Below are 13,708 nucleotides of genomic sequence, written 5' to 3'. Positions count from 1 at the left end.
GGCACAAAGAAGAGAATCCGCGTAGTATATATTAATATATTAATTGAATATATAAAAATATATTATTATATAAAAAAAATAACCTATAATGCAACGCAGCTATAAATTCGTAATAAAGCAATCGTGCAGATAATATTACATTCAACTAATCTCATTACACTTCACAATAATTGGGTTATAGGCGTTTGGTAATACGTATGTAGGTACTTGATGTTTTGTGTGGACTTTTTATCCCCTCGTATGGATTCCCCGTCCAATTCAAACGTCATCACAAGTTACAATGATCATCAAATCATTGTAATTTCGATTCTCGTTTGAATCTCGTTTACGATGGCATGAGCCGAGATTCGAACCCATAGTGGTGCCCTCAGCCTATGTCGTATCCTTCAGGCGGCAGTTGGACTTCAGCCGCTCCATAAGTCCTTCCGCGGGTTTGGAGTGCCATCTGCACTCGTCCCGTATCATCCAGTGAATCTACAGGCCGCCACCGGCCAACAGTATTAGAGTAGTCCGAAAAAATTGAGTTTTTATCAGGTATTAATCCAGTTTCTTTTCATATTATATGGTAGGTATATCAATACATTAAAAAGGTAAAACTATCTATGTGGGATTGGTAAATTTCGCTCCAATCCGTCTAGCCGCTAGATGGTTACGTAGCTATCTAATAATCAACCAAATTCTCTAAATTTTATTTATGTTTTCTCTAGTTCTTCCACTAGTAGCGAAATAAGCATATTCTTATTATATATGTAATAAAAGTCTAACATCTGATTTGGACGAAAATGTACTTGGAACCCACGTCAATATCAAATTCTTTATGATAATTGGATGTGCATAATGCACATCCAAAAAATGGCGAGGCTACCGTCCAAACGGTGTGGTAATAACACATCGCCTGCCCTTCTCTTTGAAAATATAACAACACAAACTTTCCTAAATAGATCCGACCGAGAATTGAAGTGGAAACTTCGTCTAATATAGCATTCCGCCATGATGTTCGTAGCCGTGTAATTTTCTCGAAAGTTTATGGTCATTTCTCGCATGCCACGCGACTGGTCAATACCGCATTGAATGCACCACATACAGCTTGCAAAGGTTTTTTATAGGTGACAATGGAATGATGAACCCGAATGCGCTAATTGTTTACTCTAGCGGGGCACCAGTAGAGGATCACAAAATTAAGTCAGGTCAGTATGGCTAACTTGACATATTGCAATTTCCAGGGGGAACCGCGTGACAATTTGACATGGTACATTATACTAGCTAAGGCGTTATTAGTCCACACTACAAACAATCCCTTTCCCGACAGCTAGGGTTTTTTTTCAGAAACGATTATAGAGTGGTGCACTATCTTAAGCTAACGGTATTTTATCATCCTACGCTAGCGCAGCGAAGGATGACCAAATGAGGTCATTTAATGAATATGAATTTATCATGATGATCTCCAGGAGGAACCGTGTGGCGGTCAATCTGACATGGTACAATGCTAGCAATAGGATCATCCCCTTTCCCCCCGCACGCTAGGGTTTTTTTTCTATGGATGATAATGGAATGGTGCACCTGCCTGCGCTAAAGGTTTGCGCTGGCGGGGCACCAGTGGGGGATGATAAAATGAGCATGAGATCAGGTCAGTTAGGCCATCGTAACAAATTCACCAAGAATTTATCACGATGGTTTTCAGAGGGAACCGCGTGGAGGTCGATCTGACATGGTACATTGCTAGCAATGGGGTCATTAGTCCACATTACTAACAATCCCCTTCCCCCCCGCACGCTAGGGTTAAATAGTACTTAATCTATACTATAGTACGTATACTATCTCCTGTAGACACCACTTATAGCGGCAAGTATCGCGGTCGTTTGGGAAAGTAATTTTTTTCGACAACAGTCGACTATGCATTGGCGCGCTGGAGCCACGCGCCTGTTCACTCAAACCGGTCTCAAATACGATACTTTCCAAACGGGTTAATAATACCCAATAAAAAAAAACTATTATTGTGTACAGTGCACTTACAGGAATATTGGATTATTGCAAGCCAAAGAAAATGAATGTAAGTTACAAACATTTCAGTTGTTTTCCAAGGTTAGGCATTTTAGAAATGCAGTTTAGGAAATCGGACTCGTTTATGACTGTTTGTTATACAAAGAGATCGGATGCTAAATATTATACATATATTGATTTGTAATAACTTTTTTTAGAGAGTTGTTCTACTTTTTAAACTAAATTAATATTGTGTAGAAACAAAAATACAAACAAAAAATGAAATCTTTCATGATTTTTGTTTGTAGTAAATAAACTTTAATCTAAATATTTAATCATTAGTTTATTGTTTTGTAATTCATTTTTAAATATCCAATAACATTATCGTCTCGTAATGTTAAAAAAAAATTATAAAAAACTAAAGAATAGATTTCTATTTTTTTTTAAATACATATTGCCAATTGCAAAACATAAGGGTAGGTCTTTATCGAAATATGTGAAGTTATGTAGACGATATTGGAATTTATTTATAGTCTGCATTACTCTGGATATTATTATAATTAATATTTTTAAATGCGGTTAATATATTATATTTAAAATATGGTTTTAATATATGCAGATAAGTAATCATATATTTTAGGTTTATTATCTAAACTAATATTACAAAGAGGGAAGAATTTATTCCTTGTTTAATGAATAAATTGCAAAAACTACTTACAAATAATTGATGGGCGAGCTGTATAAAATGCAACCTAACGGTTTCATTTTTGCATATTCAACCAGTACATAAAAAGTTAGCAATACTTTAGATACTAAATAAATAAATATTAATTTTGTTTCAATTGTGATTATGTCAGAAGGTATGTACTAACGTACTGTGGCATAACATGTGAGGGAGGCTAAATTCTGATTGTTTATGAAAATACGTGTGAGTAATTTCATGTAAAGCTGACATAGACAATGGAAGGTGTATTATTATTATGAATGAGAGTTTATGAACAAATTCTTAGTGTCCATTTTGTATTTTTTTTTTACAACTGGAATGGTAAACATGCTGATGATCTACGATCAAAGTGATATTCAAACTCTAGTGATATAGCAGACATTGGATTGTTACGATGCCCGTTATACATTTAGACAGACATTGCCTAGAAATTTATAAAGTATTGTGTGAATTCACTGCCCTTCCGATCGCCCATCCAATTCAAACGGAGATCGACGACCTGAGCTGAGGTTCGAAATCCTAGCAACTGAAGGCACCAGTCGTATCCGATGCAGGAGTTGACCTTCAGCCGTTCCTTAAGTCCTTCCGCGGGTTGGGAATGCCATCTGACCTCGTCCCCTATCGTTGGGTGAAGCTGTAAAAGCCAGCTGCGGCCAACAACATTAGTCTAAAAAAAAGAAGTAGAATAAGTTATCGGCTTGTGTACCTTTATATTTTAACTGCGAATCAGCCTGGTTTGAAGGCTGTGTGGAGTTTGAAAGATGAAATAAGACAATAAAATAACAGTATAAAAGTCAATATATTATTTAGTCCTTCCGAATTCCAACGCATTACTGGTATGACGAAGACGCCATTACGCGAAGACGTAATGCTGTTCAACTGTTCATGTTTATAGGAAACGGTCATCATTTACCATCAGGTGTCCCATTGGCTTGCCTGATATTTCAATTAAATAGGTAAAATTAATTTGTTGTGGCGTGTGTCATTGGAATAGTTCATACCCATGTTTCGTACTCTGGCCAGCTACCGGATTTGTTATATAACTTATATATTTTCCGGCCTAGTAATAGATTAATGTAGCAAACAGAGGAAGTGAATAACTGATGTTTAATTGATTATGAATCGTAAATTTCTAAGGTTGTATTCAAAAGTCCTAAATAACTACAGGTTGGACCAGCTCTCTCTCTACACGGTGTTATTTAATGTAGGAATATTACAAAGTTTGATAGTAAAAAAGAAAGTAACCTAATCATTTAAAGAACTTGTTATTATAAAAACAATAATATTGTAATTATATTTATTAATAGTTGTCCGGGGGTTCATCCGCGTGAAATTTGAAGCCTGTCAGAATGCATAATATATATTACTGTAAAATTGTAACAATCAAAACCCTTTCTATCCGATAAAGTTTATAAATACCTAATAGTTTTTATCATATATCTTACTAATATTATAAACGCAAAAGTTTGTGAATATGAATGGATAGAACGATGGATGAATGTTTGTTACTCTTTCAAGTAAAAACTACTGAACGTCTAGTCAGCTAGTCTTTAATATGCAGACAGTGATCAGGTTTTTCAATGTGATATTTTACAGAATCTCAGTACCTACATAAAATAGTAAGACATATTATAGTCCAAATATAACAAGCATTATTAGTATAAATATAGAACACAAACCAGCGTACCTTGACTCGCGGAAAATAATAAAAAAAGTGTATGAAACTATATATTCCTAATTATTTTAGACAACTTCCGAATACCATTCTTCGATGGTCGATAATTTCAATTAAATTAATAATTATTGAGCGTCGTGTCCTAGCAGTTTTTATTCTGAGTTAGAACTAAAAGGTCGTGAGGTCAAATCTGGCTAATAGGTACAATTAACTATCTGTGTTAATGTATATTCATGAGTGGCGCTCTGGTGATGGAAACGACGATAGCAAATTTATCTTAAAAATGATCACGTTCATTCAAATATAACAGTATAAATATGTAATATTATATTCTCTGTGGTAAAACAAAATAAAGCCTTGCTTCCTTCTTACTTTTAAAATTTTTGATCTGTGGATTCAAATATACTCAGCGGAAGGGAAGGGGTTGTCAGGTTGACCTTCACCTTCACTGTCAGGTTCCCCCTGGAAACCATCGTTATAAATTCATGATGAATTTACCTCGATGCGCTTACTGACCTGACCTCATGCTCACCTTATCATCATCCACGGGCCTAGCGCAGGCGGGTGCACCATACCATTATCATCCATAAGAGAAAAATATACTCAAAAAGATTCTGAGACAACTGGATCTGGCTACCCCATCAGAGACATTAGGCGTGACGGTATATAATTATTAAAACAATCGTTTTGCGGTATCTCAACTTATATTTGTAAAGGGAAAGTGGCTACCATCTCTGTGTTCTACTTTCACGGTTCAACCACTATAATTTCAATAATAATTTAATTATACGTATTGCTATTACATTTCAAATATTAACCTACTTAGTAGAATCAGAAGGTTCATAATCCTGTACTAATAACACAAAAGTATCTAAGGATAAATATTTGGATGTTGGATTTTCTTATTAATTGGGGGGTTTGGGTTATTGTCAGGTGTTTGGATTTGTAGCACTGCGACCTACATGAATCTATTGTGCTCGCCCCTTTTCAGATTTCACTACCTAGACCCGTCAAGAACAAGAATTGAAGGATATTCTTAGGAGCAATGGTTTTTATCTCCTCAGGATAGAGTGTAAAGTTTCCAAAGGAGATAATTCGTTTATACATGAGTGGACTACTCCCACATTGATGTGTATGCGTTTCCTCTTCAGTTTGGCAAATTGGATATTATATAAATACACAATAACTACTGAACGGAATTTAATGAAATTTTGTACACCGATGCAGCAATCATTTCTTATACCATCATTACTATCATCATCATCTTCATCACATATTTCAGGACACCATCATCTTCCTACAAGAATCCTAGATTTGCTTCATTATAATATGTTTTGTTCTTTACAGTGGTTTCAGGATTACGGTTTATCTATAAGGTACCTTTATCCTCTAAGGTATTTGTACTCCGCCATCTTTTATCTGATGTTAATACTTTTCATCATCATTATTACATAGTATAAAATAAAATAACAGAGTGATTCAAGAGGAAGGTATATATATATTATACATGTACACCCGGGCGAAGCCGGGCCGAGTAGCTAGTTAAGAATTAAACCGATAATAATAAAAATAAATACATTTATGGTGTCTTTAGTTATAATGAAATCGTGAAGTCGTGACGACGTGACAATCTGTTTGTCTGTTAACGGATGGAAGAATTAGAATGACATGTTCGCAGAATATGTTGTTAAATATGAGTTAACATAATAGCTTACAGAAAGCAGAGAAAATCACTACCCAAAAAGGTTAAACAATTGTGTGTGTTAGTGTGTTTTAATATATGACGTAAGATTAAATGCAAATAATTAAAATTTATATGTTTTGTTTTTATTTTATGTTTTCTTTAAATGTAAATATGGTACTTACATAGAAAAATATCTAATCTCTGTCTGTCCTTGCTAATAATCTCTGAAACGGTTGGAATAAAATAAGACATCTCATTAATATTATAAACGCGAAAGTTTATGAGTATGGATGGATGTTTGTTACTCTTACAAGCAAAAACTACTGAACAGATTGATGAGACTTTACAGTACTTATACAGATGGCGTACTTATACATCAGAATAACATACAGGCTATAAATTTCTCTCGGGTCTAACCGCAGGCACAGCTAATCTATTATATAGATGTCTTATTTGTTGTTGTTTGTTTGTCATTAATACATCATATTTAGACGCCCGACGATCTTTTTCGCGTTTAGAAAAATTAGATTAGAAACTATCGCGCTTAGAACACTTCACTAATATACATAGTTCAACGGGTTTTAACACGACTAATTTTTTGGCAAATAAGGTATTTAGCTCTCTCGATGTTTCGACTAGGTTGCACTAAAGGCGGTCACGAGCTGACTCTTGTCTAGAGAGATATTTTATTTGCCATAAAATTATTCGTCTTAAACCAGTTTAACTGTATTATTAACAGGCAGAATTCTTCGTAGTTTAGATATAAGTATACATACAGGATCGTTCGCTTGATCTAAATCCACTTTAAAACAATTTCGAGGCGAAACGAAGTCGACATACAAAAGAAATCGAATAGTCACGTATATTTTTTGCTATAGAAGTGTATTTCGGCTATTTAGCACCGGTTACAGCGACAAGGCCAATATTACCTATTCGTGACTCGTATAGGCTTAAACTCTCAACAGAATTTAATTTTAGTTGCACGCAAATTTGTAACGAAAGGCGTAAACGTATAGAATTACATTTTCGATTGGCAAATTTTTTATACAAACCAGATGAAGGGACCTTACTACTTATAGGTTGTTGTAAATAATGGTAAAATCCGAAGATAGCTGCTCCGCGTCTTGTCACGGTCGCCATAGTATTGGGCAGTACAACAAACTCAATAAATATAAATAATTAATCGTAATTGTAATCAGGTTCGATAATAATAAAGGAACGTAAAATATATGATGTATGTATTCACAGTGGAATAAAAATTTGCAATCCTTTTTCTAATATAGAAAGTCCACAAGTAACGTATGTTCTTAAAGTATATTTTTTTACATCAACCAAATAGGCGTAAATCAAATCAAATCAAAAATCATTTATTCATGTAGGACATTTTAATAATGCCTATAATACTCATGCTTTGCCATTCCTGCTGATTACAATATCGTTATGACTCCGTAACCAATAATTAAACTGCCATATCTCACTCCTTAAGTATGCTGTAGGTATATCGAATAATTACAGTAACAATAAATAAATTCAAACGGGGATTGAAATTAGAGCCGAGGTTCGAAGTCAAACTAAAGTCGTATCCGTCAGGCGGGAGTTGGCCTTCAGCCGCTCCATAAATCCTTCAGCGGGTTTGGAGTGCCATCTGCACTCGCCCCTACCGTCCGGTTAAGCTGTAAAGGCCAGCTGCGGCCAACAGCATTAGAGTACTCCGAAAAAAAGTTGGATTTTTCTAATAATTGCCTTTACCAATGAACATGGCTTTCCATCCTTTATCCGTCTTATATAACATCGTAGCGACGCGTTCCATAATTTAGACGCCATATTGAATATAAACATAAATTCGTGTTCATCAAATTATAGAGTTTATAGACATGCAAAACATATCTAAACACTTAAATAATCACATAATAGACACCCAACAACAATAGCTTATTACGTAATAATAAAAAAAAACTTTTTAGACCAGAAAGATTGTTATCTCTCTGCATAGAACTTTTCCCAAGTCCATTCATTGTGTCCTTTTGTCTCTTTTTATTGTATGCATCTCTTCACACGATGTAAAATGTTAACAAACTGCATTTACGTGTCACTAAAATAGTAAAAACCATTATTCAAGCAATCTGGTGTTTAATAACTCAATAAAATATAAACTTAAGTCGTCCCACTGAAAATCGGGTTAGTTGGCAGTACTAGATATGCTTAATTATGTAATTATCTTATCTGTGGCTTAATGTTATGTTTCGAATTTAGAAATAGTAATACTTTATTGTTAGGTCTACAAAATAATGCTATTTAATGTCTTTTTATAATAATGTTATTTATTTATGTAAGTAAGAATAAAAGACGTTTTACTGACTAATATAAAGTTCGGAAACGTTTCAGGAACCTCTATTCTTTTTATATTGAAATACATCCCATATTTCCCCTTTAATAGCTAAAAGAATTTTAAAATAGATTAAAGATATTAAATGAGACTACTGATTACATATATATTTCTTTCTTCATAATATTAGTCTAGACAACCTTTCATGGAAGAGGTGTATAGTATATGACAATATACGGTTGGCAGGAAGGTCGATAAGGTAGGAAGAAAATTATAATATAAAAAATTTGACGTTCATAAGCGGCTAAAATGTCCTACATGAATAAATGATTTTTTATTTTGAATATAATATATTTGAATAAATCCAAAAAAGTATATTTATATAATATACTTTATTTGATTTATTTAATTAAAGAAATAAATAGTATAGTATAGTTGTACAAAATGTGAGCAATATGTTTAAGTACAGCATAAAAGTCAAAACGTTGATTCTACTCCTACTTTTATAAGGTATATAGTTGCGTAATTGTAATTCAGCAAACAACAGATTTTTATATTGACTGCGGCATATGTACACAATGTTGCGTGTAGTTTTTTTAACTTCTTGTGTTAGTTGCGTTGCAATTAGGGAATGCAATCCCGACTCGAGATTACAGCATCATTAGAAATTATCATCCCCGGTTCCCGAATTTTTAACATCCCGTCTAAATTTAAAAAAAATGTTGAATTCAGATGACTGAAAAAGCTAATAACTGCTTGTTTGTGATAGTGAGGTTAACTAAAATAACATATTACTCGAAAGAAAATAAAAACCTTTATTCTTTAATCTTACCAACTAAATAATAATCAGGTTGTAAGGAAATTAACGTAGGTAAATTAGGTAATCAAAACAATAAGCTTATTTCAAGGGAATTAGGAAAAAGAGTGATTTTGAAAATGACTCCTTAAAAAACAAAGGGTATTAATAGTTTCATCTGCTAAACGGCATCTAATGTCCGTTGCAATGTACCCCGCTGCTGAGAATGCCCTCTCCGACTCAACGCTGGTTGGCAACAGCGCGGCATATTAATTATGTTTTTATTGCAAAATCGTTTTGTTCCTCCACACTCAAACAAATCCATTTCTTTTTTAATGGTAAATTCTAATTTGTCTAAGCTCGTGGACGTGGATATACGTGCAAAAGGACTTTTAGAAGCTCGCAGAGTTTCTTCTAATTCCTCTTGAAGCGATTTATTAGTTTGTGCAGCACGTAAATTCAAATCTTCTGCAATCATTGAAAGAGGCAAGTCATCTTCGATTAGTACTGCCGTATTAATATCTGCTTGGTTTGATTCTTTACGATATAATAGTGTGATAATATTTTTTATTTCTTTTTCAATCCCGTCAATCTCGAACGGGATCTCCTCATATGATGTGTCGGGATTGATCCCGAAAAATTACACGAGATCTCGCGAGATCGGGATCCCGCGGGATCGGGATTGCATTCCCTAGTTGCAATAGGTGACAATTACAGCATCATTAGAAACTTATATCTCCTGGTTTGAATTGGTTTAACAGGCTTTCCTATATTTGGGTCTAAACGAGTAGGTACCTATAGATAATTTTTTTTGATAGTGGTGGTAGTTACGTAGTGACATTTTTTTTTCTTATGTATGATAATAGAATAGTCCATCTGCCTGAGCTAACGGATTACGCTGGCGAGCCATCAGTGGAGAGATAAGATGATAAAATGATCATGAGGTCGGTCAGTTAGCCATTTCTATCATCGGGCACCTGTTTGCTAGCAATGGGGTTAGTCCCTTCCAACCTGTAGTGACATATTAATTAGTGTTTTTATTTATTATGTTTTTATGTACCGTACATACTTTCATTTTTAAATTTATTTTTTGATAAAAATCCCATGCATATGCATCCTTTCATAAGTATTAAGTGAAAGCTGTTAATTTGCAATTACAAACATACACTTCAGTTTTCTTTATTTGTATAAATTACAGATAGTGTAGGGTAGCCCTTTTGGCACTAGTTCTTTATGGCATAGAGACAAGTATTAAGTGGAGACTTCACTACATGATACCAAATAGTTATATGTACAGTTGTAAGGCAGATCCATTCCAAATAGTCAGATTCGCTTTAAGTACCTATAACTTCCAAACATCAAGGGTATTTCCTCACCTACTTCCGGTGGTCGTGATCAGCCTCACAAAACTGAACGTATGCCATTGCATTGTTCATAGTTTCTTTGTAATTATATCCTGTATAATGTACGTATTGTCATTAATTGTCAACACTTAAAAATACAGGGTTAGTTGTAGAGACTAAGTGGTAAGTGAGGAATAGTCATGATAATGCAATAACTTCGAAAAAAAATTTATACATATTTAGCAAAAAATATTTGAGTATTACACCATTCAATATTATTATCATACTAAGTCAAGTGAGTAAATTTATATGATTAGATTAAACGATCTAAACTCACGCGATCATACGAGTGAGTTTATAAATTGATGAGATTAGAAAATGCCTTTTTGGCAAAAGGTAAAATTTGATATAGCTACACTATGAGTAATTTAAGATTAGTAAGGGTCGTAACTTAGTAGCTTACTACCTAGTCACAAACTGAATGTCGTGTGTTCAAATCTGGGCGCCATCATAAAAGTCAAATGTCAGTTTATACTCTCTACTCTAGTGGTGAAAACACCGACATCAAACCAAACTGATCCGTGAGACTATCGTAGGCTTACTGATATTACGTTCAAGTCACTGAGAGAAATGAGGGTATGTGAAATTTTGAGTTCACCCAATGTCTACAGTTCTTATTATGTACCTCTAACTATTCCACCTTGGATTTTTAGTCTGTTTTCTTTATTTCTCTGTTATTTTGTTTTAATTGTTGTTATTGTTTTAATTTCTGCTCTCTCTCTCTCTCTCTCTTTTCGTACTGGTGCCACTGAAAAGGCAACATTTTTATAGCAGAGAACATGGCATAAAGCTGAGTGAAGTCATATCATTGCTATATCTATATAAAACTCTTATATTTTGTTTATTTAAATTATATATATGTAAATATATATTTTATTTTAATTATCTATTTTTTTGTTAGTTATTGGCTTTATTGACATTTCTCCTTATTATATTTGTAATCAATTTATAAGCTATGTTAGTCAATTACAAAATATATATTTCTCTCCAATATTGTATGCTTTTAATAAGTAATAAAAAAATCTTTTTTTATTTATTTTTATCGTTCTTTCGTACTACTAAACTTGAAAAGTTGTTCTACATATTATTATCATCATAAAATAGTCTTACCTCTCCATTACATACCAATACCACAGAAACAATCAATACCTCCCAGAGCCGTAAAACAGTATAAATAAAAAAAATCAATACCTTTCCAACTGTCAAGTGACAGTGGTAGGAATAGGAAGTAAGTAGACTGTAATCCATACACGTAATTAATTGTTGTGCAACAATTCTCAACCTAGTTACATATGGTATAGGGTAGTAATTTTGATTTACAGGATGTTTAGCAAGACGCTAGTCGACCATGCAGTCAGTCATTCGATTCTACGACAATGTCTGTTTATTAAATCGCAACAAAAACATAATCAACGTTCATTAATACCATGGAAGTAAAAGAATTAACAATATGGTAAAATATAAAAATTGTTAATTGATTAAAAATGTAACTCATCCCATCGATTATAAACAGTTAACGAAATTAAAAATTAATATTTAAAGTTTTTTTTTTATCAAACTCATATATAATACTCATAAACTGGCGTAAATTTACCTCTTTATAATATTGGTATAAATTGAAAATATTTATCAGTTATATAATATACCTAACACAAAATAATATATAAAACTAAGATTTATTTATAAACGAATGCATCTAATTTATACTTAAAACACGGCCTCGGTGCAAAAAAGACTCTTAAATGCCTAAATAAAAAAGGTATAGAACACTTATTGCTTTTTTTATATATAAATTTATAAGAATTAACAATTAAAAAAAAGCAATAAACAATTAAAAAAAATAAAAGCCGATGGTAGTGAAGACGCAGGTTCGATTCCTCGCAACACAGGTACAAACATTTGTATTCATGAAAATCAAAGTATGATTATTTGTAATTATTGTGGAACTAGTTCAACTATCTAAGGTGTCTACCTGTTTTATATATATATATATATATATAGTATATATTTAATACAAAATTTTCCGCTTCCTGAAAGTCTCATCATCTGTATTTATATCATTTGTCTAGTACCCACAACACAAGCTCTGCTCTGCTGTCCAGGGCGACTAGATAATGCCAATTGTTCCGGGTGCAATAAGTGTGATAATTTTCCAGGGAAAAAACTTACCTACTGATAAAATTATGAATATTTTAAACATACTTGTTTTCTTTTATGACGAATATTTACATTAAATCTATTAAAACAGAATGTTTTATACATCACACTATCATTTTTGAATATGTAGGCATAGGATAGTTTATGACAGTTAAGGGTGATGATGATGTTGGATTAATCAAAATTAAAAATTAATATTTAAAGACATTCAGTTTTAGTTATTAATCGTTACTTTCAAATACATAATAACACTAGTTTTTTAAGTAATTATAGAAAAATAGCATATATAATACTCATAAATAAAATCTAATTTTTCGACCTGACGTATTATGTTTATCTCATCATCGTGTGGGCGTCTACTGTTGCCCTTTTATTGCCTAAATAGTCGATAAATCAAAAGGCGTTAGTGCGCGGGGGGAGACTGCATATATCCATTCCATTATCCATTCATAAAAAAAATTGCAATCTACCATTAGTTTTGACTATACCTAAATGAGAAGAATGCAATTTTTAAAATAATCGTGTATAAACTCTCCGGAATGACGACCTTACCTCTCATAATAAATTATCTACATTTTTAATCTACAAAGGTGAAACGGTTAGACGTATATCATTAATTTTAGCTGGCCATCCATTTTGTATATATTTTAATACTCATTCAAAATTGCATCTTTCATAGTCTCTTCTCGAAATTTTATTGGTATATTTAAAACAAATATACGTCGCCTTATCGTTGTTAACTCGTCGCATTAGTTAGAGATACACTGTTCGGTGCACGCGCACTTAATATTACTAGGCGCGGACGACAGAGGCGGGACTCACGGGGCCAGGTACGGTCGCCCGAACAGGTAGTCTGCGCTGTTATCAGCGCTACGTATATATTCTATAATATAACAATAACCACTAAGAAACAACGCATACCGTTGCAACCTGTTCGCTGTTACTTCGTTGCTATTGTATGGT

At 33.2% G+C, this 13,708-nt stretch overlaps 1 protein-coding gene across 1 annotated transcript in view; it reads left to right on the top strand.

The window, feature by feature from the left end:
* The first annotated feature begins 1,841 nt into the window (after positions 1-1,841).
* LOC131843548 (uncharacterized) overlaps positions 1,842-13,708 on the top strand; it is a 38,330-nt gene continuing 26,463 nt past the window's right edge. Inside the window, exon 1 of the mRNA XM_059192221.1 lies at positions 1,842-2,050. Coding sequence (XP_059048204.1) covers positions 2,045-2,050 — 6 coding nt within the window. The 5' untranslated portion in view covers positions 1,842-2,044. The remainder of the gene's footprint in view (positions 2,051-13,708) is intronic.

Source organism: Achroia grisella, unplaced genomic scaffold, assembly GCF_030625045.1.
Source record: "Achroia grisella isolate CSIRO2021 unplaced genomic scaffold, CSIRO_AGI_Agris_v1 utg319, whole genome shotgun sequence".
NCBI lineage: Eukaryota > Metazoa > Arthropoda > Insecta > Lepidoptera > Pyralidae > Achroia > Achroia grisella.
Note: the sequence above shows the minus strand (reverse complement) of the source record. Positions and strands in the feature narration are given on the sequence as shown.